At 48.3% G+C, this 22,427-nt stretch overlaps 1 protein-coding gene across 6 annotated transcripts; it reads left to right on the top strand.

Moving 5' to 3' along the window:
- The first annotated feature begins 33 nt into the window (after window positions 1-33).
- FAM213A (family with sequence similarity 213, member A) lies at window positions 34-18,918 on the top strand. 6 transcript variants are annotated; one of them, XM_010834144.1, is made up of 7 exons: window positions 48-241; window positions 2,449-2,532; window positions 10,761-10,923; window positions 12,964-13,055; window positions 13,701-13,841; window positions 14,395-14,559; window positions 18,136-18,918. In XM_010834144.1, exons 3-7 carry the CDS (start codon window positions 10,779-10,781, stop codon window positions 18,247-18,249), a joined length of 657 nt encoding a protein of 218 aa, XP_010832446.1. In that variant the 5' UTR covers window positions 48-241; window positions 2,449-2,532; window positions 10,761-10,778; the 3' UTR covers window positions 18,250-18,918. The 6 variants fall into 6 exon arrangements, with proteins under 6 accessions (XP_010832444.1, XP_010832446.1, XP_010832442.1 ...); XM_010834140.1 differs by having other exon boundaries at window positions 10,744-10,923; XM_010834142.1 differs by lacking the exon at window positions 2,449-2,532 and having other exon boundaries at window positions 34-241.
- The last annotated feature ends 3,509 nt before the right edge of the window (window positions 18,919-22,427 follow it).

Below are 22,427 nucleotides of genomic sequence, written 5' to 3'. Positions count from 1 at the left end.
ACCGAGCCGCGGTGGGCGGGGCGGGTCACTTGGGCGTGGCCCGCGCGGCGGCGCAGGCGCGAACCTGCGCAGGCGCGGGGGCCACCCCTGCGACCCCTTGGGCCGGGGAGGGTTTATCAGTCAACCCACCCGGCATCCTACGCTAGAGGAGGCGGGAGGCCGGGGAGCGAGAGTCGTACGCGCGGTGCGCTGGGGGTCCGCGAGGCTCGTGACGTCCGCGAAGGCAAGTGAGGAAACTGAGGTAGGACGGGGCGAGCGAGGCCGGTTGGCGCGGGCAGGTTAGCTGGATGCCGGACTCGTTAGGTCCGCCCGGCGATCAGCTTCGGGGCCCGCGGGAAGCTGCTTCCGAGCCGGCCGGCTGCGGCCGCACCTGCTGAGCCCGAGGCGGCCCCCACTCCCGCGGAGGACGACGCCCCTCCCACCCCAGTGCCCCGCGCTCCGCGAAAAAGCCAGCGTTTGCGGTCAGAAAACCAGGTTTCGGGACCGGCGTTGATCCGTTCGGCCAAAAATCACCCTTTTCACCGCCCCCAGGCTTTGAGAGAGGCTGATTGCACAGGCCTGCCTAGATTATTAGGACAAAGAACTGAGAAACGGACTCTTGTCCTGGCTCGTCTGTCCTGTGGGGCCGAGCCGGGATAAGCCTGGGGTTGTTTCCCAGGGGGTGGCGGGCGGACCAGCTGGCAATGTGCAGGTAGAGGCCGAGAACCTGGTCATGCGGGGCTCTGTGTTTTATGAGGTAGCGATTTCTCGCTTTTTTCATAATCTCAGAGGCACCTGTTTTGCCTCCCTCCTACAAAGGCAACTGAAAAGAGCCCAACCGTACGGATTTTAAAACACTGTGCTGAAGTGTGGGAATGAAAAATCAAGGCACTGATGATCAGACAGTCGCACCTCGAAGTTGTTGTAGGGATCAGAGCTGAAGCAGTTGGAGAAGGTGGTTAAGGCCCAGCCTGGCCAGGGTCGTGGGGAGACAGCACCCCCAGAGAGGCCAGAAGCCAGCTTGGGCTTCAGCCCCAGCTGACTCTGGGCTTCTTTTTGTTTACACACGAGGCTGTTTCCACAGCCCAGCTCCCTACCCCTCCGTTTAGTTTTTTTTTTTAAATGTATTTTCCTTTGAACTTGGCAGATGATTAAAAACAGAAAATAATTACTTCGGATTTATTTAGCTAAGCCTTGTCCGGGAGCCAGCTTGGGAAGTCTCGGATGCTCCTGTTTCGGCTCAGTCGGGCAGATGAGAAACTCTGTCTCCTTGGAACGTATCCAGCCATTAGGAATCCTCCATCTTCATGTATAGACAACATTTTAGGGGCAACCACTGACTAATCTAGAAATGAGTAAGAATTACACCTCACATTCTGTCACTCTTTGTAAGGTAGCTTACAAAGCACCATGTATGCATTTAATCCTTCAGTTCTACAACTCTGTAGGTTACCTTTTGTAATTTGGTAATCATTCCTGTTTTACTAATGCAGAGCCTTGTCCAGCTTCTTACAGCTTGCAGCAATTTGAATTAGGTTTGAGTTATCCTTGGTGTGAACCTTCTTATCTTGCCGTTCTTTATAAAGGCATGCCATTTATTTGAGATCTTATGCAGTATTCCTGAGGTGAATGAAGACACTTCTTACTTAATCTGCTCCTGTCACTTAAAGAGTGCTAGGAAAGTCTGGTGAGGACTGGAATTCTGGGGCTTGAAGCCCCAGGATCTGTTAGTATCCCAGAAATAAGGCAGCTCTCCTGCCAGCTGGGTACTTGCCTTTTTGTGAAATGTTGAGCAGAAACACTCCAAATGTCCCTCTGCTGAGGCGTGTGTGGCAAGAACTCTCTGGAGGGAACCAGCCTCACCCCTGAACTCAGTAGCCTCTGGCCCAGGGAGATTACAGCTGGGCAGGGCCCTTTGCCTTTTCTGGTGCTGGCGGGCTGTAGAAGCCAGGTTCCCTCAAGACCCAGAACTTATGCCCAGGAGGCAGGCCTGCAGTGACACAGCTGGAGCAGCTGTTCAGTGTTTGGTGTCTGTTCTGCTTCACATCTCCTGCCCTTATAAGAGAATGAGTGAAGCGGAGTCCTGCAAAGAAGAGAACAGTGCTGCTTTGCAGTTCATTCCTCATTGCTCTTCTCATATTTTCTTCCTGAAAGTGCCCTTATTTTAAAGGAGCGCTGAGGTTCAGAGGGACAAGGTGAACTCTCAGAATCAAAGAGGAAGAAATAGGATTTTTGTCCTGAAGCCCAGTGTCTTTCATAGATTGAGCTTGCTTTCCCATCCACACCCATATAACTGAGCCCAGACTGGAGGCTATGCAAGCAGACGGCAGAATGGCCAGGGGTTTTGCAGGGCAGCGGGTGGGAGAAGCCTCAGGATACTGATGAGAGGAAAAGATGTCTCCCAGTCCTCACATTCCTTACACTGGCAAGTTTCCCAGTAACTGAGATGTCCTCTTGTTCTGCATTCAGCATCTGATCAGAACTTTGAATCTGGCATCTGGGAGACAGTCATCCCAAGGAGCAGAGCAGGAAGTTGGAGACTGAGGCAAGTAGGTGAGAGCTCCTTGCACCTGGCTAGTTCCTGGTGGTTGATGACAAGGGTGGGTGGGAGTGCGTCCCCTATTGCTCCTGGGGCCGTAGGTGCCATGACACCAGGCTGCTAAATTGTCATTTTCGAGGCTATCTTTTTATCATCCAGAATTGAGACGACCTTGTGACCGTGGGGAGGAGAGGTACAGAATGGCTTCTCAACCAAGAATGGGCAATGTGACTCTCAAGAAAACATTTGACTTCGAATTATAAACTGCTTGCAAAGCACTGGACTTGGGAGAGATTAGTGCTCTCTCTAGCCACATGATTTCCCAGGCTCTGTTCAGGAGCAGTTTTGCTTTCAGCCTTCTTCAGACCAGTGAGCCTACTTGAGGATCTCTGGGCCCCTTTCCTGAGCCCCACACTGTTGCAGCCTCTGCAGGTGTGTCCAGTGCAGGCTAAATAGCCATGAACTGGGAGTTGGGAGCCCTGAGACCCAGCGTAGTCACTAACCAGTCTTCCCCAGAAGTGACCTGGGACTAGCTGGTTCCATCTCTGGGCCTTAATTTCTTCTTTCACTTCGTGAAAGGGGGGCTGAACTAGAACTCTGAAGGAACGTGCATTAGCGAGAGCAAAGAAAAGAAGATGAAGCATGCTTTCCAGCCTCCTAGTTTCTTCTGTCTTCCTGAGGACCCCTTTCTTCCTCCTGCCCTGTCTCTGCCTCAAGACAGCTCATTCTGAGTAGGGAAGATTCCCTGGGTGGGGCTTGGTTGGGCAGGTGTACCCTTAATGTTTGGAATATGATGCTGTCTCTACTTGTTTCGGGCATGAATTAACCCACCCAGTGCTGATACCTTGTTTTAGTAAGACTTTTATCAGTTCTTGCCCAGAGGCAGCTCCTTGAACAGGCAGAATGAGGCCTGGGGAAGCCGAGGGTGAGGCTGCACACACCCAGCAGGGGAGCAGTAGTGGCACGTGTCCCCATAACTTTCTGGATGTCAGAACCCTGGAGGTGCAGTCGTGCAGTAGTTCAGAGTCTTTGGATGGCAGAGCTGAGACAACCTCATAAATTTGTCAGTTCCCTCCTGTGTATGGATGAGGAGACCCAGGCCCAGAGCGTCTTCAGAGCTTGCGTCAGATCACCCTACCAATGAGCAGAGGAGCTAGGAACCCACCTAAGGTCACCTAAGCCCCAGGCTCAGGTATTTTCTTTAAGGTCAAACAAGCTACAAAGTAGTTCCAACTCTGCCTCACTGTGGAGTTGAAAGGGTAAAATTGAGATCATTGCATCCAGACATTTAATGCCTAGCAATTGACAGGATTTATGTTAAATAGATTCCTGCTGAATTTGCAGGAATGGATAAAGATGGCAGCTCCTACCCTCAGATTGATCCACCATATTGTGTAGATAGACATGTAAATAACTAAATACACTTAAGTCCATCTGCTTGTGCAATGTGCAAAAGTTATGTGTGTGTTTGCACACATGCATGCAGTCTGACCAGAGGTGAGGGAGCAGTCAGTTGTCAGGACTTTGAGGAAAGGCTCCGGGGAGAGAGTGTTAACCTGTGCCGTGCCTTTACCTAGTTGGCCTGGGTGGGGAGGGCATTCTGGATAACGGAAACAACACGAGCTGCAGTGCGGAGGCCTGACATGACATGTTATAGTCCTTGCACATTGAGTGACCAAGGAGGGTGCTGAAATGGCTGGGAGTGAGGCAAGAATGGTGGCCTGAAGCTGAACTGTGAAGGGCCCTGGTGGTGGGTTGCACAGTTTGTTTACAGTGATAATCTGAAGGCAAGGGAAGGATGCAATCCGGCTGGGGAGTGTAACAGTTGATCTGCCTACAGCACGGAGAATAAGCAGAAGAGGGCTTGGAGCCAGCCAACCTCAGATCTGTAGTTACTGAGGCCAGGTGCAAAGTAACAAGGGCTTCACTCTGGACAGCAGCAGTGAAGGTGAGAAGAGGGCGGGTACTGAACCCATTGCATAGGATGGACAGAACTTCCTGACTGATTTTGTGTGGGTGATGAGGGAGAATGAAGAAGAAAATGCACTTCTCAGTTTCTGGCTTGCACAGTTGGCTCCATGCTTGTGTCATTCACTGAGCTGGGGAAAAGGAACTCTGGAAGAGAAACTGACTTTAGTGGATGTCAGCTTTTGGTCACAGAGATAAACTATAGAACTCTCGAGTGGAAACTTCAAGTCCAGAGCAGCACATGGAACATAGAAGTCAATCCCAAGGTGGTGGGTGAAGCACCGGCCATAGGTGAGGTCACTGAGGCACAGAGTGTGGGTTTCGAGGTGTCTCGAAGTGGCAGGAAGAGAAGGGGGGGCAGAGGGAGGGGAAGAAGAGACAGTGGTAAGTGGCCTCAGTGGTGTGGGGTGGAGGATGGGGCAAGGAGGCTGTCTGCCTAACTTGCACTGCTCACCGCACAACAGGCCAGTAAATCGAGAGACAGGGTGTCAGGGGAAAGAATAGCGATTTTATTCAGAAAGCCACTAGGCCAAGAAGACAGTGGACTGGTGTCGCAAAGAATCATGTTACCTGAGTTAGAATTCAGCCTTCGTTTATATGGAAAGGGGAGGGGACATGGCTGATTGTTGCAAATTTCTTGATGCAGATATTCTTTGTTCTTGCAGCTGTCAGAGTAGGTCTGGTCACAGTGTTCCTTTAAACCATCAACAAGACAATTGTTATTTTCTGTTGTGCAACTTTTTAAAGATCAAAGCCTTGAGAACACCTTTCATGTATATTTCAGGTTCTAGGCAATGTTCTTTCACAAAGGTGCAGTAAGTACCAGCTGACTAAGCACAAAGCACGAGGGTTAGAGCTAAAGGAATAGAGCCAGCGTGGAGTCAGGCTTGTTTGTCTGTTACACAAGCAGCCATGGAGAAAGGGACAGCTCCTTTTATTTCAGTTACTGTGACCCCAGGACTGTGTTAAGGTCTGCGTTAAGGACTTTGCTTCATTAGCCTGCTCCAGAAAGCAGAGAGGGAGTCTGTTGGCACTTGATAAATGTTATAATCTGCATGACTGCAAATGACTCAACATTTGCTCAGTGTTTTGAAGGACTAGGGGGTCTTGGCAGCTGTCCATATTGATGTTTTTTGGAGATTGACTATTGGCAGCTGAAGGTGCCCCACGGTTTGTGGGTGGCCTGGTCCTGCCTATGGAGTGAGTGAGCTTAGGGCCAAAGGCGGGACTCGAGAGCCCAGCCTCCAGCCTTCCCCTGCCACCTGCTCCTTGCCTACTCCTAGCCGGTCAGCAGGACCCGGGGTGTGTACTCTGTGCATGGGGGATGGTGAGTGCCTGGTTCCCAGGTTTGAAAGGTTGGGTATACGGGACCATATGTGGTCAAGGGCAGGTGCCTTGTGAAGCTCTGGGTACCGGGGAAGAAATACTCTGAACTTGAGACTGGAGGGGGGTGGAGGTAGGGTCATGATCAGGAACCCAGAATGCACAGGCTCCAAAGTGAGCTGTTCCTGAAAGAATCTTGTGATGTCACTGGGTGCTTTGGAAGCTTTGCCATTCACCTTGTCCAACCCCCTCATTTTGGAGTTGAGGGAAAGGAGGCTGGGGGAGGGATCAAGCCAGCAGGGCCTCAGGAGCCCAGCTGTGTCTCCTGCCCCCATGCTCATCCCAGCCCGGCGCTGCCACTCTGAGCCGCCCCAGCTGTTGTTTGTGGTCTTATCAGGCTTCACCTTCTTCTGTGGGAGAGCCCGGATCAGATAAGTCCCACAGTGGGCAACCGAATACTGTGGTGGTGTCAGGTGAGGATCGGCTCTTCTGTAAACAGCCTCACTACTATCTTTCAGAGAAGCACTGACCCTTTCCTTAACAGAAGGGGGATAGAGAGGGGAGGAAAGAGAAGAGACCTCTGTCACATGGTGAATTTCCTTTCAACATGTGGTTTGACTGTATGTGATGAATGAAAAAATAAGTTGATCTTTTAAAATTCTAAGACAAAAGACACCAGGCCCCTTGACCTCCAGAAACCCCACCAGTGAATGCTTTGAGAGGCCTGTGTAGTAGAAAGATTCAGGGTCTTAGTGGTCTGGATCCAGGAGACAGTACTGCTGCCTGCTAGCTCTGTGACTAGAAGGAGGTACTGAACTTCTCTAAACTTAACTGTTGTCAGCTGCGCAACGGGAGGCTATGTGCGTGATAAGACTGGAGAGAGAGTGAAATTGAGGCACTCATTTTGGATGGTACTAAGTAAGTGCTTGGAGAAGGCAATGGCACCCCACTCCAGTACTCTTGCCTGGAAAATCCCATGGATGGAGGAGCCTGGTAGGCTGCAGTCCATGGGGTCGCTAAGAGTCAGACACGACTGAGCGACTTCACTTTCACCTTTCACTTTCATGCATTGGAGAAGAAAATGGCAACCTACTCCAGTGTTCTTGCCTGGAGAATCCCAGGGACGGGGGAGCCTGGTGGGCTGCCATCTGTGGGGTCACACAGAGTCGGACACGAACTGAAGAGACTTAGCAAAGTAAGTGCTGCTGTACTGGCCACCCTCTCTCTCTAGTTAGTAGCCTTAGAGGTTCACATGATTCGGCATTGTTTCATGCAGATATTAAGCTTCCCTCTACCTCCAGGCTTCCTTTTGTGAGTGGAAATAGCTGTGATTCAGGTTTCATGGCACATGCCCCAAGGCTTGTTGGGTTGGGAATTGTTTTGCAACTTAGTGGGGCTTGGCTGGGAGGTGGATCTATACACTCTACTTCCCTCTGGCAGAAGGGCCAGCTGCTCGAGGCCCACTGGGAGCATATGTTCCCAGAGAGGCCTGCCTCTCCCCTCTGGTGCTGATAACACTCTCACATCTTAGTGCTTCGGGGCCTGGGGTTGAGGGCGGAGCTCCCCAAAGGGATGACTGTGCTCACGCCTTCTGGATCACAGCTAGAGGTGCGGATGGGGTGCTGAACAAAGCTCCTGGGAGTTCTGAAGCCCCTGTCTTGTGTTCCAGCTCATGAACTGGAGGTAGAGAGTCAGGGGCCTGTAGGACATTCACACCCAGCCAGTCTGCTGTTTCCCAGGCTTATTGAACCCCAGCCTGGCCTAGCTCTTCCATCCTGCTCTCTGAGTCTCTCCAAAGCCACTTCCTTCTAGGTGCTTCTGTGGCTCCCCAGACCAGACAGAAGCGTTTTCACCCCTGCACTGCCCCAGCGCAGTGTTGATACCGTGCCTGCGGTGTGGTGTCTCACCTTTCTTTTTCCCCCTCACCTTTCCACCCTGTTACCAGTGTACTAGGCCTGTAGCTCCTAGAGGACTGTTTATCATTTAGTTAAAATTCCCAAATTGCCACTTATTAAACAGATCAGTGCTGAATAAATGTTTGGAAATAAATGTTGAGTCTATTTGAGCCTGATTCCCTTGTACTCAGGAGCAAACAGGCTCAATGATGATGGATGGGCAGTGGAGAGATGGAGCCTGTTTGTCTCCAGGAACAGCAGTGGTGTGTTAGAAGGATGCAGAGCTGACTGCGAGGGTCCCCGGACTTCCTAAAACTTAATGATGTGTCCCAGGAATTGAAGCGAGTCCTTTGGAAGGGTAGGTATAAGCTGGCCTTTGTGAGCTGACGCAGAAATGGTATCGAATCTGTGATCAGAGACCGTAGCCTGTGGATCTGAATCACACACACTTATCAGGAGTCCAGGGAGGCTTTGGAAATACGTCAAGGTACAGAAATTGCACCCCGCTCTGGAGAATCTCCTGTTTATAGCAGGCAGGTGAGAGCTGTGGTTTTCCTCCTGATTGTTCTATGAACCATAATCCAATAATGTATAACTTTGCCACATAAAAAAACAAATTGGAAGTCGGCCTGTGGAATGTTCTTTCCTGCTTGGCCCAAGTGCTTTGGTCGTCCATAAATCACCATTTCCATCACTCAGTCTTGTCAAATTCATTTCAGCACACATTTATGAAAAACCCACTGTGGACCACAAACAGGCCCTGTGCTGTCCACCGGGAATTCAGAGATGAATTGAGGAACAGAGTCAAAAGAGAGACAACTTGAAATCGGGTTCAAATGAGTGTGGTGAACACATCAGAAGGACCATGGTGCAATGTGGACGCAGGCTGGGGAGAATAATCCCCTCTAGAGGGAAAGTGGGGATAAGCGGAGCATCCAGGAAGACCTCTGGAAGAGGTGTTTGGGTCTTAAAAGAACAGAATGAATGAGGCAGGACGTTCCGGGCAGAGGCGTGGAGACATGTCCTGGCTTTTGACTCTCATTGTCACTGTGGCAACTGAAGCTGGCCTTTGAGGAAGGCCCAGCTGTCCAAGGCCAGCCTGCCTTCATAGCTGCACTTGATTCTGTGGCTTATGTCCAGCCAAGCACGAAACCGGAATTCTTTGTTCTAAGACAATGCGTCTCACACTCCAATATGCCTGTGAATTGTCTGCCACATCTGATGAAGATGCAGGTTGTGATTCCTTAGTTCTGAGGTAAGACTGGAAATTCTGCAGTTCTCCCTGGTGCCAATGCTGCCAGCCCATGAGAGCACATTTTGAGGTTATACGACGTGCTTCTCTCCCAGTTCACTTGGTCCCTCCCCCAACACACACACAAATAGACACATACAGCCTCCCCTTCTTTTTCCTCTTCCCTCTGGTACAGATGCCAGATTCCTCTTTCTTAAAGGCTATTTTCATTGGTTATTCCCAGTTCACACCCCACACCCACTGCCTGGAAGTCCCCTTTTATGTCTGAACTCAAGTCTAAACTTCTCAGGCTGACCTAAACACTAGTCTGGCTTACCTTTTCTGCCCAAAACCATCACCACCAAGTTACTCCCAACCTCACCTCTTGGCAGTGGACCCCTCCCAGCCCCCTCCTTTGGCTATGACGTGCGAATTTCTGGGCCTTTGCTTAAACCTTTGGAGAAGTCCTCTCCTGAGTAGAGTCTCGCGGGGGGAGTCAAGTCTTTGGTTAGGTGGGATGAGGTCAGGTGGGTCACAGAGACACAGACACATAGATACACACCCCAGGACGGTCCCAGTGATCCTAGCAAATAGAGTCATGCTAGTACTTAGGGAGGAAGGCTCCAGTGTAAGTCAGATCCTAGGATGGCTAGTGGGCCAAATGGAAAGACAGAAACTGTACGTGGTTGTCAGGAAAAGAAGGCTGGATAGGGTATCTGCCACTCTTACAGAGGTGGGTTGCTTCGAGGAGCTTGCACCCAGAAGCACAAGGCTTCCCAACTAGAGGAAGCCCTAGTGCAGCCCCTGAGCACGAGCTGAGGATGAGGCTAGATTCCACAGGACCTGCCTGCGCCTCCATTTCAACCGGTGAGCCCCCTGCCTGACACAGACATCTGTTGCCCAGCCCTCTGAAACAGACTCCCCCCCCCACCACCCCAGCACCATGCTCTTTTCTTACACAATGCCTACTCTCTCAGACTGTGACCCTGTTCCTTCAGCAGACATCTGTGTAGTTCTGTTCACAGGGGGAAATGTCAGATTAATAGTAGCCATCTCTATTAAACTATATAGTAAGGGTAGATATTTAGAGGACATTTGCGTTGTCAACTATGGTTTTATGTAATGCTCCTTTTTTGTTATTTGCTTGTTTTCACTTCGAGCCTGTTTTATTTGTATAATGATCAGAAAATAAAAGTCTTCTCAATTGGGAGAAATGTACTCAGGTTGCCTGTCTGCCTCGAGTGAGGTCCTGCTGGGCACTGTTGGGGGCTGGATGAAATAGGAGGACTGGTCTCTCTGTGCCTGAGGGGTTCACAGTGAGGAGGAAGGGTAGGGTAACAAGAAGGGGATCGGCACTCTGAGTAATCTAATTACACAAGAAGCTGCTCCCTCCCCAGGGAGGTGGGAGCTGTGACTCCTGGACTGAAGGCATGGACAGGCATTGAGGAGGAGGGAGGGAAGTGCTGGGGGTTGCAGCCTGGAGGAACACCATCAGACCAGGAGGTGACAGCTTTGGGCATGGGAGAGGGAGCAGCAAGAGAGGCTGTCACTCTCTTGCCTGGCTCCTGACCTGGAAGTGAGCTCCTTGGGTCATTAACCTCCATATGTCCGTCATAACCCCCCAGGCTCCTATGGTGGCAGATCCCTTGATAGCATCCCTTGTCCAGTCCTATCTCTGATGCTGCAGCTCCCCCTCCCTTGGCCTCTGGCACCCTGATTAGCTGTCCAGCCAGAGCCCTGTCCCAGAGATCAGATTACAGCTGTCCTGTGGGAGCAGTAACATCTTCTTCCTTCCTCTCAATCCCCAGAAATGTCTTTCCTCCAGGATCCCAGTTTCTTCGGCATGGGAATGTGGTCCATTGGTGCGGGGGCCATAGGAGTCGCTGCCTTGGCACTGCTCCTGGCCAACACAGACATGTTTCTGGCCAAGCCCGAGAAAGCAGCATTGGAGTATCTGGAGGACATAGACCTGAAAACACTGGAGAAGGGTAAGTGGTGACCCCACCGGTGTCAGTACTTTTCCAGGGCACTGGGATGCAGGCCTACTTATTTTTTTTCTCTCTGAAGTAGTTCCTTCTTTTTGTTTTCACTGGGAAGGCAGTGTAACATTAGAAAAAATTTAATAACACTTTTTAAATTACTGATAATTTAAATTTTAAATTACCATTACCCTAACACAATAATCTTTTTAATTTTTGAACATTCTTTTCCAGGTGTACATGTTGTAATATGTATTTGTGATCTGAGTGTACATGATTTCTTTTACAGTATAGCTTTTTCTTATCAAAAGCATTATTCATTTTCTCATGTTGTCTCTCTAAATGTAATGATAATTGTTCCGTAATATTTAGTAACAGTGCACCATGGCCAACTCAGCCACGCCTTCCAGAGTGTGGAGTGTGTCCTGAGGGATTCAAGGCGCCTGGGCCTTCCCAGGTGGTGCTAGTGGTAAAGAACCCGCCTGCTAATGCAGGAGACAAGAGACGTGGGTTTGATCCCTGGGTCAGGAAGATCCACTGGAGGAGGGCATGACAGCCCACTCCAGCATTCTTGCCTGGAGAATCCCATGGACAGAGGAGCCTGGTGGGCCACAGTCCATAGGGTTGCAAAGAGTCAGACACGACTGAAGTGACTTAGCATGCTCACAGGCATGGATCTTCAAAAACAGGAGCTCCTGAGTCAAATAAGTTTGAGAAATATTGGGTGTCCAGTTCCATGTTCCTGATGCGAGCGCAGGGCTTTGCTTACTGAGATGAGGTGTCTGAATTTTCACTGGTACAGATGTGGGCAGCCTCACCTCTGGTACAGCCAGGGTACCCGAGGAAGCACAGTCACATTTTTAGAATAGACCCGCCTGTGTCCTTCCTGGGGAGCCCACTGGAGTCCCTGCTGGATGGCTGAGAGCCACATGTGATGACTCAGCTGCCTTCCTGTGCTCTTGGCCTTGGACCTGAAGCTCAGGGGGTTTCAGTCGTACCCATACTGTGGGTTCAGTGGGCATGAGAATTAGGTGCAAGTTGGGGCTCACTGACTGGGTGGTCTCCAAGTTGACCCCTCAAAAGGAGACCATCATTTCTGTTCAGTAAGTGAGGAAGCTTGTGAAGGGAAGGCAGGAACTGTGATTGCAGATTTATGATGTAGCTTCCCTTGGTAAGGGACTAAGAAGCCATGGAGACAGAGAGCTCTGTTTCACTATGTTCAACCCAGAATTTCCCCGTATGATTTGATTTCAACCCTCTCCCACCTTTATTTTCCTAGGTAACATTTCACAGGCACATGGATTCCTCACTGAAATAATAAGGGATAGTGCTTACTCAGCCCTCACTGACTCTATTACGAGATGCTGCAGTGAGCTCTTTTATATCCATGTTTTAATACTCCTTGTGGCCCAAAGTGGAGCTGCTAGGCGTCTGCATTTACAGATAGGGAAAGGAAGGTTCAGGGAGGAGACATAGCCTGCCTGGGCTCACACCTAGATGCGACTCAGGCTGACCAGAGCCGGGCTTGAGCTGCACTGCTCTGCTACCTGAAGCATCTCCTTCTTGGGCATTTTCTACCCTCTCCTGTGGATAACACTGGAGTTAACATATTGAGGTTAAATTTAGAAAAAAAAAAAGTTCAGTTGATTTCTTTAAATACTTCCTTCAGAGTTGGGATTTTCTTGGCCCAGTGCAAGATCTTGTTCAAGTTTTGGCCATGTGTTAGCCCTAAAGCACTGTTATAAGGTCCACCGAGACCAGCAAAGGAATACACTACTTTTCCAGAAATATTCCAGTTTGGGATATTGCAGTTCACAACTAGATTTTTATGGGGGAGGGGGCTTCTGGTTAGGGAGTAGGGCTCTTCCACTGGATTCATTTTCCTCCAAAAGATGAATATTGCCTGTCTGTGTTTCCTGTTTGACTTTTTCCTCAATGTGTGAAGTACTTTTCCAGGTCCTCTGTTAGGCCTGGTGCTGTTTATGAGGTGCTTAGAGGTCGGGGGCAGCCAAGAGGAAATGATACTGAATTCTCTTTTCTTCTCCTCAGATGCAGTAACTTTTAAAGCGAAGGCGCTCTGGGAGAAGAATGGAGCTGTGATTATGGCTGTGCGGAGGCCAGGCTGCTTCCTCTGTCGGGAGGTGAGTGCACTGGAGGACCTGTTCATAGGAAGGGATCCTAGCAAGTGGGAACCTGGGCATTTCCAGCCAGGACCAGCACTGGCGCAGTCTGTCATTTATTCCAGGTTTTTTGTTTTGGTCTAATTCTCTGTTTCTCTTCATGTAAGAGTTCACCTTATCCTAGGGTTAACACCATGCTTGACCTTCCTTTGGCAATCCAAGGCCTGTGAGTCTTGTACTCTGTCCTGTACCAGCTCCAATGCCCATGTTCCTGATGTTCAGCACAGGGCTTTGCATACTGAAATGAGGTGTCTGGATTGTCACTGGTACAGGTGTGGGCAGCCTCACCTATGGTGCAGCCTTGGCACCTGGGGAAGCATGGCCACACTTTTAGACTAGACCCACCTGCCTCCTTCTTGGGGAGCCACTGGCATTCCTGCTGGATGGCTGAGGGCTGGAGGTGGTGACTCCGCTGCCTCCCTCAGCCTTGGATCCGAAACTCGGGGATTTCAGTCTTGCTGATCATGTGAGTACAGTGGGCATGAGAGTCTGTTCTCCTGCATTTGGTGCATTTGTCTTTCCTACACTCTGGGCCTGTAGGAGATGGTGTTGGCTGGCCACAGAGTCCCAGGAGTTCATGCCCTTGACCTTTCCATTTTTCTGCAGGAGGCTACAGATTTGTCCTCCCTGAAGCCCAAGTTGGACGAGCTGGGCGTCCCCCTCTATGCAGTGGTAAAGGAGCACATCAAGAATGAAGTTAAGGACTTCCAGCCTTATTTCAAAGGAGAAATCTTCCTGGATGAAAATGTATGTGTGGTGTGAGCCAGTCAGACACAGACTGCTGGGGATGGTGCTCATGCATGAAGAGTTTGGTGGCTCCCAGCCTGTCTGGCCAGGAGCTGAAATTGGCTTCCCTTTCAGCTTCCCCCAGCCCTCTGAGCAGAGCACGAGTGAAAAAAAAAACTTAAAAACTGTCTTTCAGATTTTACTTGAGCCCTTCCTGACTTGTGACCCAGGAATGGGAGCCTTGAAAATAGCTAAGCTGGGTCCCCCGCCCTGTAGGGGGGTGCCCAGCACCAACGCCTGTCCCGTAATTCACTGTGCCCTTATTCTTTCCCCTACACTCGCCTCTGCAGAGTGTAGGACTGTTATCACTTGGTCAGGCCCAAGAAGCCTGTACGTCTGTAGCAAGAGATAGCAAGAGTTGCAAGCTGCAGGGTTCTGTTTGGTCCCGCGCAGTTTAGAGCGCTCTTGGGCGGGAGCTGTGTGTGTGTCAGGGGTGGAAGATGTGAACCAGCAGAAGGCAGGAAGGCAGGCATACGGGCTACTCACATGGGGTCTATCTTCCTCAATCCTGCAGAAAAAGTTCTATGGCCCACAGAGACGGAAGATGATGTTCATGGGATTTGTCCGTCTGGGCGTCTGGCAAAACTTCTTCCGGGCCTGGAATGGAGGCTTTTCTGGAAACCTGGACGGCGAGGGCTTCATTCTTGGGGGAGTCTTTGTGATGGGACCAGGAAAGCAGGTAAATTCCTAGCATTCACTTGGGGGTCTGTGAGCATAAGACACCAGTCTGTTGGTGGGAGGGTGATTTTCCCTAATCGGAGTCTCCCAGCCTTCCTTCCAGAAAGCCAGGGATGATGTGGATGGGGAAGCGGGCTCCTCCTGCTCTCTCGGCACCTCACGCAGGAGCCGCCTCCCCCGTCACAGTAACATCACAGCATAGTGTGAGCCTTGCAGGAGTACCTTGTGAGGGCGGTGAGTGAGCGCACCAACCAGGACAGCTCCTCAGTGGCACTGTGGGGGCCTGACCCAGGTTTTCTGATGTCGAGTTCTGTTTTCCACATTAGAACAAAAGCAGAGTCTTTATTCTGTGAAAAATTTACTCCCTTGCAGTGTTCCCTGTCATTGAGGACGGATAGTAAAGTGACGAGAAGGAATGGAAACAGACCTCGCTGGGGGAGCAGCTGGGGGAGCAGCTGGGAGCTGTGGTGGGCGGGGTGCTTTCCACATGGGGGTCCTGGTGGCAGGGCACAATTCTGTGTACACTCTGGCTTGGGTCCCAGCCGTGGGGATCCAAAACAGGGGCCTAGGAGGAGAAGGTGTAGAGAGATGAGGACTCTGTGGGCCCAGGAGGTGGTGGGTAGATGTTCCATGTCAGACTCAGGGCAGTGCCAGCAGAGGCCGGGCAGGTACAGAGCTAGGACAGGGTGCAGTGGGTGCCGGCTCAAGGGCCTGGCAGGAGGACCCAGAGACTCAAGGTCTGAATTCTAAATCTCTAGGCCTGTCTCGCCAGCTTTAGGCATGACATTAATACTTGGGCTCATCTGTAAAAAAGACAGGATTGGGAATTCCCTGGCAGTCCAGTGGTTAGGAGTCAGTACTTCCACTGCAGGGGGAACAGGTTCAATCCCTAGTTGGGGAACTTAAAATCCCACAAGCCTTGTGGCACAGCCAAAAAGACAGGGTTGGTCTTCATGGTGGAGATTCCTACTGACACTGCTAACTGCATACTTTTACCAGGCAGGGAAGAATAAGCTAGTGGGAACAGAAAGCCTTCAATTTTTTTAAAAGAACTTTTTATTTTGTATTGGGGTGTAGCTGATTAACAAGTAGTTGTTGTTCAGTCGCTCAATCGTCCAACTCTGTGTGACCGCGTGGACTCCAGCACACCAGGCCTCTCTATCCTTCACCATTTCCCAGAGCTTGCTTAAACTCATGTCCATTGAGTCGGTGATGCCATCCAACCATCTCATCTTCTGTCATCCTGTTCTCCTCCTGCCTTCAATCTTTCCCAGCATCAGGGTCTTTTCCAATGAGTGGGCTCTTCGGATCAGGTGGCCAAGGTATTGGAGCTTCAGCTTCAGCATCAGTCCTTCCATTGAATATTCAGGATTGATTTCCTTTAGGATTGAGTGGTTTGATCTCCTTGCATTGCAAGGAACTCTCAAGAGTCTTCTTCAACACCACAGTTTGAAAGCATGAACAAACAGTGTTGTGATATTAATAGTTTCAGGTGAACAGCAAAAGGATTCAGCTATACATACACATATATACATTCTCCCCCAAACTCCCCTTCCATCCAGGCTACCACATAACATTGAGCAGAGTTCCATATGCTATACAGTAGGTCCTTGTTGGTTATCCATTTTAAATATATCAGTGTGTACATGTTGATCCCAAACTCCCTAATTATCCCTTCCACCCACCCGCACAACTATAAATTCATTCTCTAAATCTTTGAGTCTCTTTCTATTTGGTAAGTAAGTTCCTTTGTATTGTTTCTTTTTAGATTCCACATAAGGGATGTCAGACGATATTTCTCCAGAAAGCATTCAATTTTAAGCTGTATTTCAAGTCTTTTTCTTTTAAACCTTGGGTATCTGCAGTTGCTTGTCTGAGAATCTAGCATGATCTGGTGTCTGGTATAACATTAACTTATTTGCTAACTTTCTGGTAAATTTATCAACATGTCTTAGTGACAGGGACTGCCAGTGAGTACCTGCCTTGTGCCAGATGCTCATCTACATGATCTCATGTCTTCTCTGCAGTCAGTCTGGGGTAGTCAGTATTTTTATTCCCACCTACATGTAAGAGAATGGGCCTATGAAATAACTCAGCAGGAGAGAAAGTGACTCTCTCCTGCTGCAGAGATGCCGCCCTTCCCTTGCCCATAGCTCCTTCTTGCAGATGGTTCCCAGAGATCCCTTCCGGGTACCCTTGCAGTTGGGCAGGCCACTTCCTTAGGATCCTTCAGCCTCTCCCCACTCTGGACTCCTAGGATTCCTTCTCTTCCTATCCCTGCCTCTCTCAGCCCCCAGGGCAGGGCCCGGCTCCCCTGCCAGCCTCCTCTTGCCTGGCAGTGACTCACCCGGTGCTCACAGGCTCCCTAAGCCCGGCTGCTCACTCTGATGTTGCCAGGTGTGTTGCTTGACTTTGTTGGTGCCCCTGGAGCTCCTGCCTTCTTCCTTCCTGGTGGAAGGTTGACCAGGCTGGCCCAGCTTCAGGACTCACCTCTGTGTTTCTTGAGAGCAGAGTTTTTGCAGTTCCACTGTGCCAAGTGCCACTCAGTAGGGATTTTCTTTGTAATAATCTTTAAAGCATACTTACTTTTAAAATAATGCACTTTCAACGTAGGAAATATGAAAATGGAGAAGGTGGGGAGAGCTCAGTTAAGAGAGTCAACTTGTTAGAATAGAGCTGAGCTGAGGGGCCTTTTATTTTTTTTAGAAAATGATATCTTACTAAATTAGATACTCTCTTTTAACTTAACAGTGTATCATGAACATTTCCTCATGTCATCATATGTTCTTCCTCAGTGTTTCTAATGTCTGCAAACTGCCCTGATGAGCAAGTAAATATAATTTAATTTCCTGCTGTCCTTCCCGGTAGTGGAAGGAGATCACCCTTCCCACAGGGTGGTGATACTTTTTATTTTTTTTTTAAGTCTTTACGAATAATGGTAAAAAGAACATGTTTACAGTGTTTACTTTTCAAATTCAATTTGAGTTTAATTTATTATGTGTCGGAGAACTCTCTAACAAGGATTCCTTGGTGCTGATCTCCAGCATATTATTTTGTCTTTTTACCACTTCAGGGTACTTTGGGGCATACCATGTCTTAGTGCATTATGCTTCACTAAATGCACCAAGGCTCGCAGGTAAACTGAAGAGAGGGTCACCCTTCTCAGGTCGTCACTGGGTGCCCATCAAGGCCTGACCTCGGAGTTCCACTTCCACACCATCAGGCTTTTCTGAGCAAGCTCCTGTTCTCTTCTGCCTGGAATGTCCTTTTCTCTGCACCTCTCCCTTCACCGTCCATGGTGTATTGTCTGTGAAGCCTTCCTTGATCGCCCGTTACATTAATCACTCCTGACTTCCTGCTCCCAAAGTGCTGCCTGTAGAGTCCAGATTATTTTGAGGGAGACTTCCTGATCCACCTTCCCCAAAAGACTGCACTGCTCAAGGACAGAGCCCATCCTGATTTGGATCTCTGTGCCTTGCTGCCCCAAGCATAGGGCTTAATGGACAGCTGGCACTCAGAGTCTGTCTCATGAATTTCTCAAGAGTAAGGACTGATGTAGTCTCTTGTTTCCTTTTAGGGCATTCTTCTCGAGCACCGAGAAAAAGAATTTGGAGACAAAGTAAACCTGACTTCTGTTCTGGAAGCTGCTAGGAAGATCAGACCACAGACTTCGGCCTCAGAGAAACAATGATTGTGTGAAACTGCCCAGCTCAGGGATAACTAGGGCTCTCACCTGTGTTTGCAGGATGTGTTGTGGTTCCACTGCTGTCCCTAAGGAGTTATAAACCCATTTATGCCATATTCTCAGTATAGACCATTAACATATTTTAATATTGTACTCTGTGTAGGTCTCATAAGGCAAAATAAGGTCTAATAAGCCCCCAAACAAGACTGATAAAAATCTAAGAAGCTAATAAGGCTTATTTCAGCTAAAACCTGGAAAATCTGAGGCTTAAAGTTGACTGTTACACTTCATCACAAATGTACATGGTGTTTGAGTGCTATTATTTGAAATGATTTTTATCTTCATGTCTTTAAAAATCTTAGAAAAGTTGATGATTGACTTGATTAAAGATACAAAGTTTTTGGCTCATGTTTTCACAGTAATAATGAATGATTTATTTTATAATGTTAAAGTAATACATAAAAGAATTGATGTGCTTTGGATGACTTGATAAAGGTAAATAATAAAGTGAAATCTATTTTCTCATTGTCTTCCATTCTAATCTTGGAAATTTGATTTTCTAGAAGGAATGATCTTCTAGAAAGCATGGTTCTGGTTCTAATAAAATTAAGCATCAAAAATTGTCCATATATACACATTTCTGATAAAACTAACAATAAAAATATTTACAATAATGGCTGAATTTATTAAATCATTGGTGTCAAAGACACTGAATGTGAAAAATCAGTGCTCTGCATGTGTATGGGGTATGGTTGGTAAAGGAGTTCCCCTCGTTCTAATGATCTAGGAGATTTCCAAATGACCAGAAAAGTTCATCCTGTCATTCACGTGAGTGATTTTGCTGTCTTTTCTAGAGAAATGACTTGGCATTTAAAATTGGTAGTTGCTTTCTTATTGATGGTCTTTTGGCCTAATTTGGTAACTGAAGGGAAAAAAGGACAGAGAAGATGAAATGTAACTTAATTCATTAGTTTGTTACGTTTGAAATTTTGTCGTGTGAGTAAGTATGATGCCCACAAAAGCCTGAGGGGGACTCTGCCCTAGAGAGTCTGCTCAGGGCACCAGACCAGCCCAGGAGTAGGAAGGCAGGGATGGGAGTCCAGAGGAGAGGAGTACAGTGGTCCCCCTCTACATGTATATGTTCCAAGAACCCCTCTGGCTGCCTGAAAACATGGAAGACACTGAACCCTATGTATACCGTGTTTTTTCCTATACATGCATACCTATTATAAAGTATAAATTAGACAAGAGATTAAAAACAATAATAAAATAGAAAAATTATACTCTGATAAAAGTTATGTGACTGTGGTCTCTCTCAAAGTATCTTAATGTACTATACTTATCCTCCTTGTGATGCTGAGATGGTATGTGCTGAGATGAAATGAGGTGAATGACGTAGGCATTGTAGGGTCAGGCGACTGCTGACCTGACAGTAAGTAAGAAGAAGGATCATCTGTCTGCTCCAGGTGATCCTGGATCCCTGAGCCGTGACAGTGTTGGGGTTTGGGTGCCAGAAGCAGATGATGTGGATGCTTGTGCATGCCACGCAGGGCAGCGGGGCAGAGCAAGATTTCATCACGCTATTCAGAACAGTGTCCAATTTAAAACTTCAGAATTTTTTTTTCTGAAATTTTCCATTTAATATTTTCAGAGGGCAGTTGACTTCAGGCAGCTGAAAGGGTGGAAAGCAAAACCATGGATAAGGGGGAACTACTGAATTTACCTAAGAGGCCAAACCGGCCAGGAAGAAGGGAGTCAGTGTTTATCCGGGAAAGCAAGAAATGAAGATGGAGGGTGGACATAAAGCTGGGAAGGTAGGCATATCGGCACTGAGCGTACAGTGAGGAGGGGTGGCTAGTTCAGGACTAAGACCAGGACTGGGTCTGACTTCATGTGGTGGCTGTATGGTGTGTGCAGTAGCCCGTGAGGTGCTGGGCTTCTTGGAGGCAGCGCTCTTCAGTACTTGAAGAGGGTCAACAGTGACTCATCCCCTACTAGCTGTGACCCCTGGGACTCCAGGTAATGATAGGATTTTCCAGATGAGAATTCTTTGGTGCCTAGGAGACACTTGATTCTGAAACAGTTCTCATACAACCAAAGAAGAGCAGAGCCTGCAAGATGTCGCTGAAATGGATGCCTGGAGAGGAACCAACCTTATTGTGATCTTCTTCATCAGCTGTTTCACTCCTGGGTCCTCGCATGTGTTGTGTCTTCTCTCCCCAATCAGCATGGCATTATGGAATGAGCACTGGACTGAGTTATGAGGTGAGCTCAAGTTCTAGTTTAACCGTGTGACTTTAAGCAAAGCTCTGACCTTAGGCTCTCAGTCGTAGAATGGGCATAGTAATTCCTATCTGTCACTGAGGGCTGTTTATTAGAAGTCATTGAGGGAATGATAAATACGAAACGGTACTTCTCCAACTTTCATATACATGCAAATCACCTAAAGATCTTGTTAAATGAATAAGGTTAGAGAAAAGCCAAACACTAGTTAAAGGCACTGTAGGTGGAGTTTACTTGGTAACCCCTACAGTTAGGGCAGAGGCTTCAGTGCAGAACTGAATTCAGCCAGGCTGTGCACAAAGGTGACTGGAATTTTAAAGGGAAGATGAAGGAGTGGGAGGGGAGATGAGCTGGGATTTGAACAAAGTCAAAGTGGTGGAAAATTACAAACGGCAGGTGGGGGGCACTGATCACTGTGATCAGGCTGTCTCTGCTAACTGGCTCATTCAGCAGGTTAGGTTTCCATCCTTCCACAGAGACTGGAAGATGGAGCCCTATCTGTCTTGCTGAGGACATTTTCAGAGGGATGCCCCCAGGTCCTTAAGGAAGATACTCCTGGGTTTCAGGAGATAACATACACATCTTAAAGGGACAGAGAACATTTACAGTTGTGAGGGGTTTTTTCTTTCCTTTTTTTTTAAAGTAAATGCTCTAAGGAAAGGGAGGTAAAAATAAAACAAAAGGAAGAAAATGGAGTCTGTTTGCTATCCACCTGAAAATATCACAATGTTGTTAATCAGCTATACTCCAATATAAAATAAAAAGTTTAAAAAAATAAAATATACATCAACTTAAAAAAAGAAAATGTAGGTCAGAGGCCTATGGTCAGATGTTTGGCTGGAGCAATGGGTAAATTCTTTTGACAGCCTTGAGCTTCCCCAGGCAAGGACTCAGGGGGCTGGATCTCCCCAAGAAACCTTGAGTGCTAAAAACTATGCTAGGGAGCATAGTTTTGTTCAGGTCTCCTACTGTGGGGGCTGGACAAAACCATTTGTACTGAAAGTTACACAGTTCTCAAGACTGGAGGAGGGGTGGGGCTTGAGTTTTCACACCTCTAACAGGCTCCTGGTAATGATGTTCTACTGACCCATGGACCACACTTTGAGAAGCAAGAATCTAACGACCCTACAGAGCAAACCTGTTAATATCTGTGTACTTCGGGCTTGAAGCTTCAGCAGCCTTTGACAAGCAGTAGCATGTTCCCTTTTCTTTATTTTATAAACTAATCAAGAATCCATAATAATTTAAACTACCTGCAGAGAGAGAGTCCTTGCAGGAAAGCTGATGGTTCTTAAAAATGTTGGCACGATAGAATTACCTGAGGAAGTTGGAAAGATTCTGATGCCCTGGACACACACCCAGGCCCATTAAATCAGAATCTCGGGGGTGGGACACAGATAAAACATTTCTGAAAGCTCCTGGGTGACTCCAATATGCAACTAAGGTTGAGAAGCATCTTCAAAGAATTTAGCATCAAGTCTAGACCAGCGCTCACACCTTAAAAGAGAATTTACCCAGAACCAGACTGCCTTTGGTAGTCTGTGATGATTTTTGTAAAATGGTCTTCGGATGGCAAGGGTCAGGGATGGCATGGACATGGATGTAGGGGAAGCCTGGGCTGAATCTTCAGGGTGGAGAAGATCTGGGTCGGTGCACAGGATAGTAAAGAGGTCATTTCAGATAGGATCAAGCCTCTGAACCTCAGAGGGAAAGTACGTAGGCATGGGAAAATGGGAGAGCCTACTTTATTTACCTGGTTCTTCGTTCTCTTTCTCAATACACTGATTTCTCAAAAGCATTACCCTTCTCACATCAATGAGGAAACAGCAGATCCAAAGGCCCAAAGGTGGGGATGGGATTGTTATAGTCAAGGAATAAAAAGAAAGCAAGTGTGGCTGTAA

This window comes from Bison bison, unplaced genomic scaffold (genome assembly GCF_000754665.1).
Source record: "Bison bison bison isolate TAMUID 2011002044 unplaced genomic scaffold, Bison_UMD1.0 scf7180017864029, whole genome shotgun sequence".
In the NCBI taxonomy this organism is placed as follows: Eukaryota; Metazoa; Chordata; class Mammalia; order Artiodactyla; family Bovidae; genus Bison; species Bison bison.
Note: the sequence above shows the minus strand (reverse complement) of the source record. Positions and strands in the feature narration are given on the sequence as shown.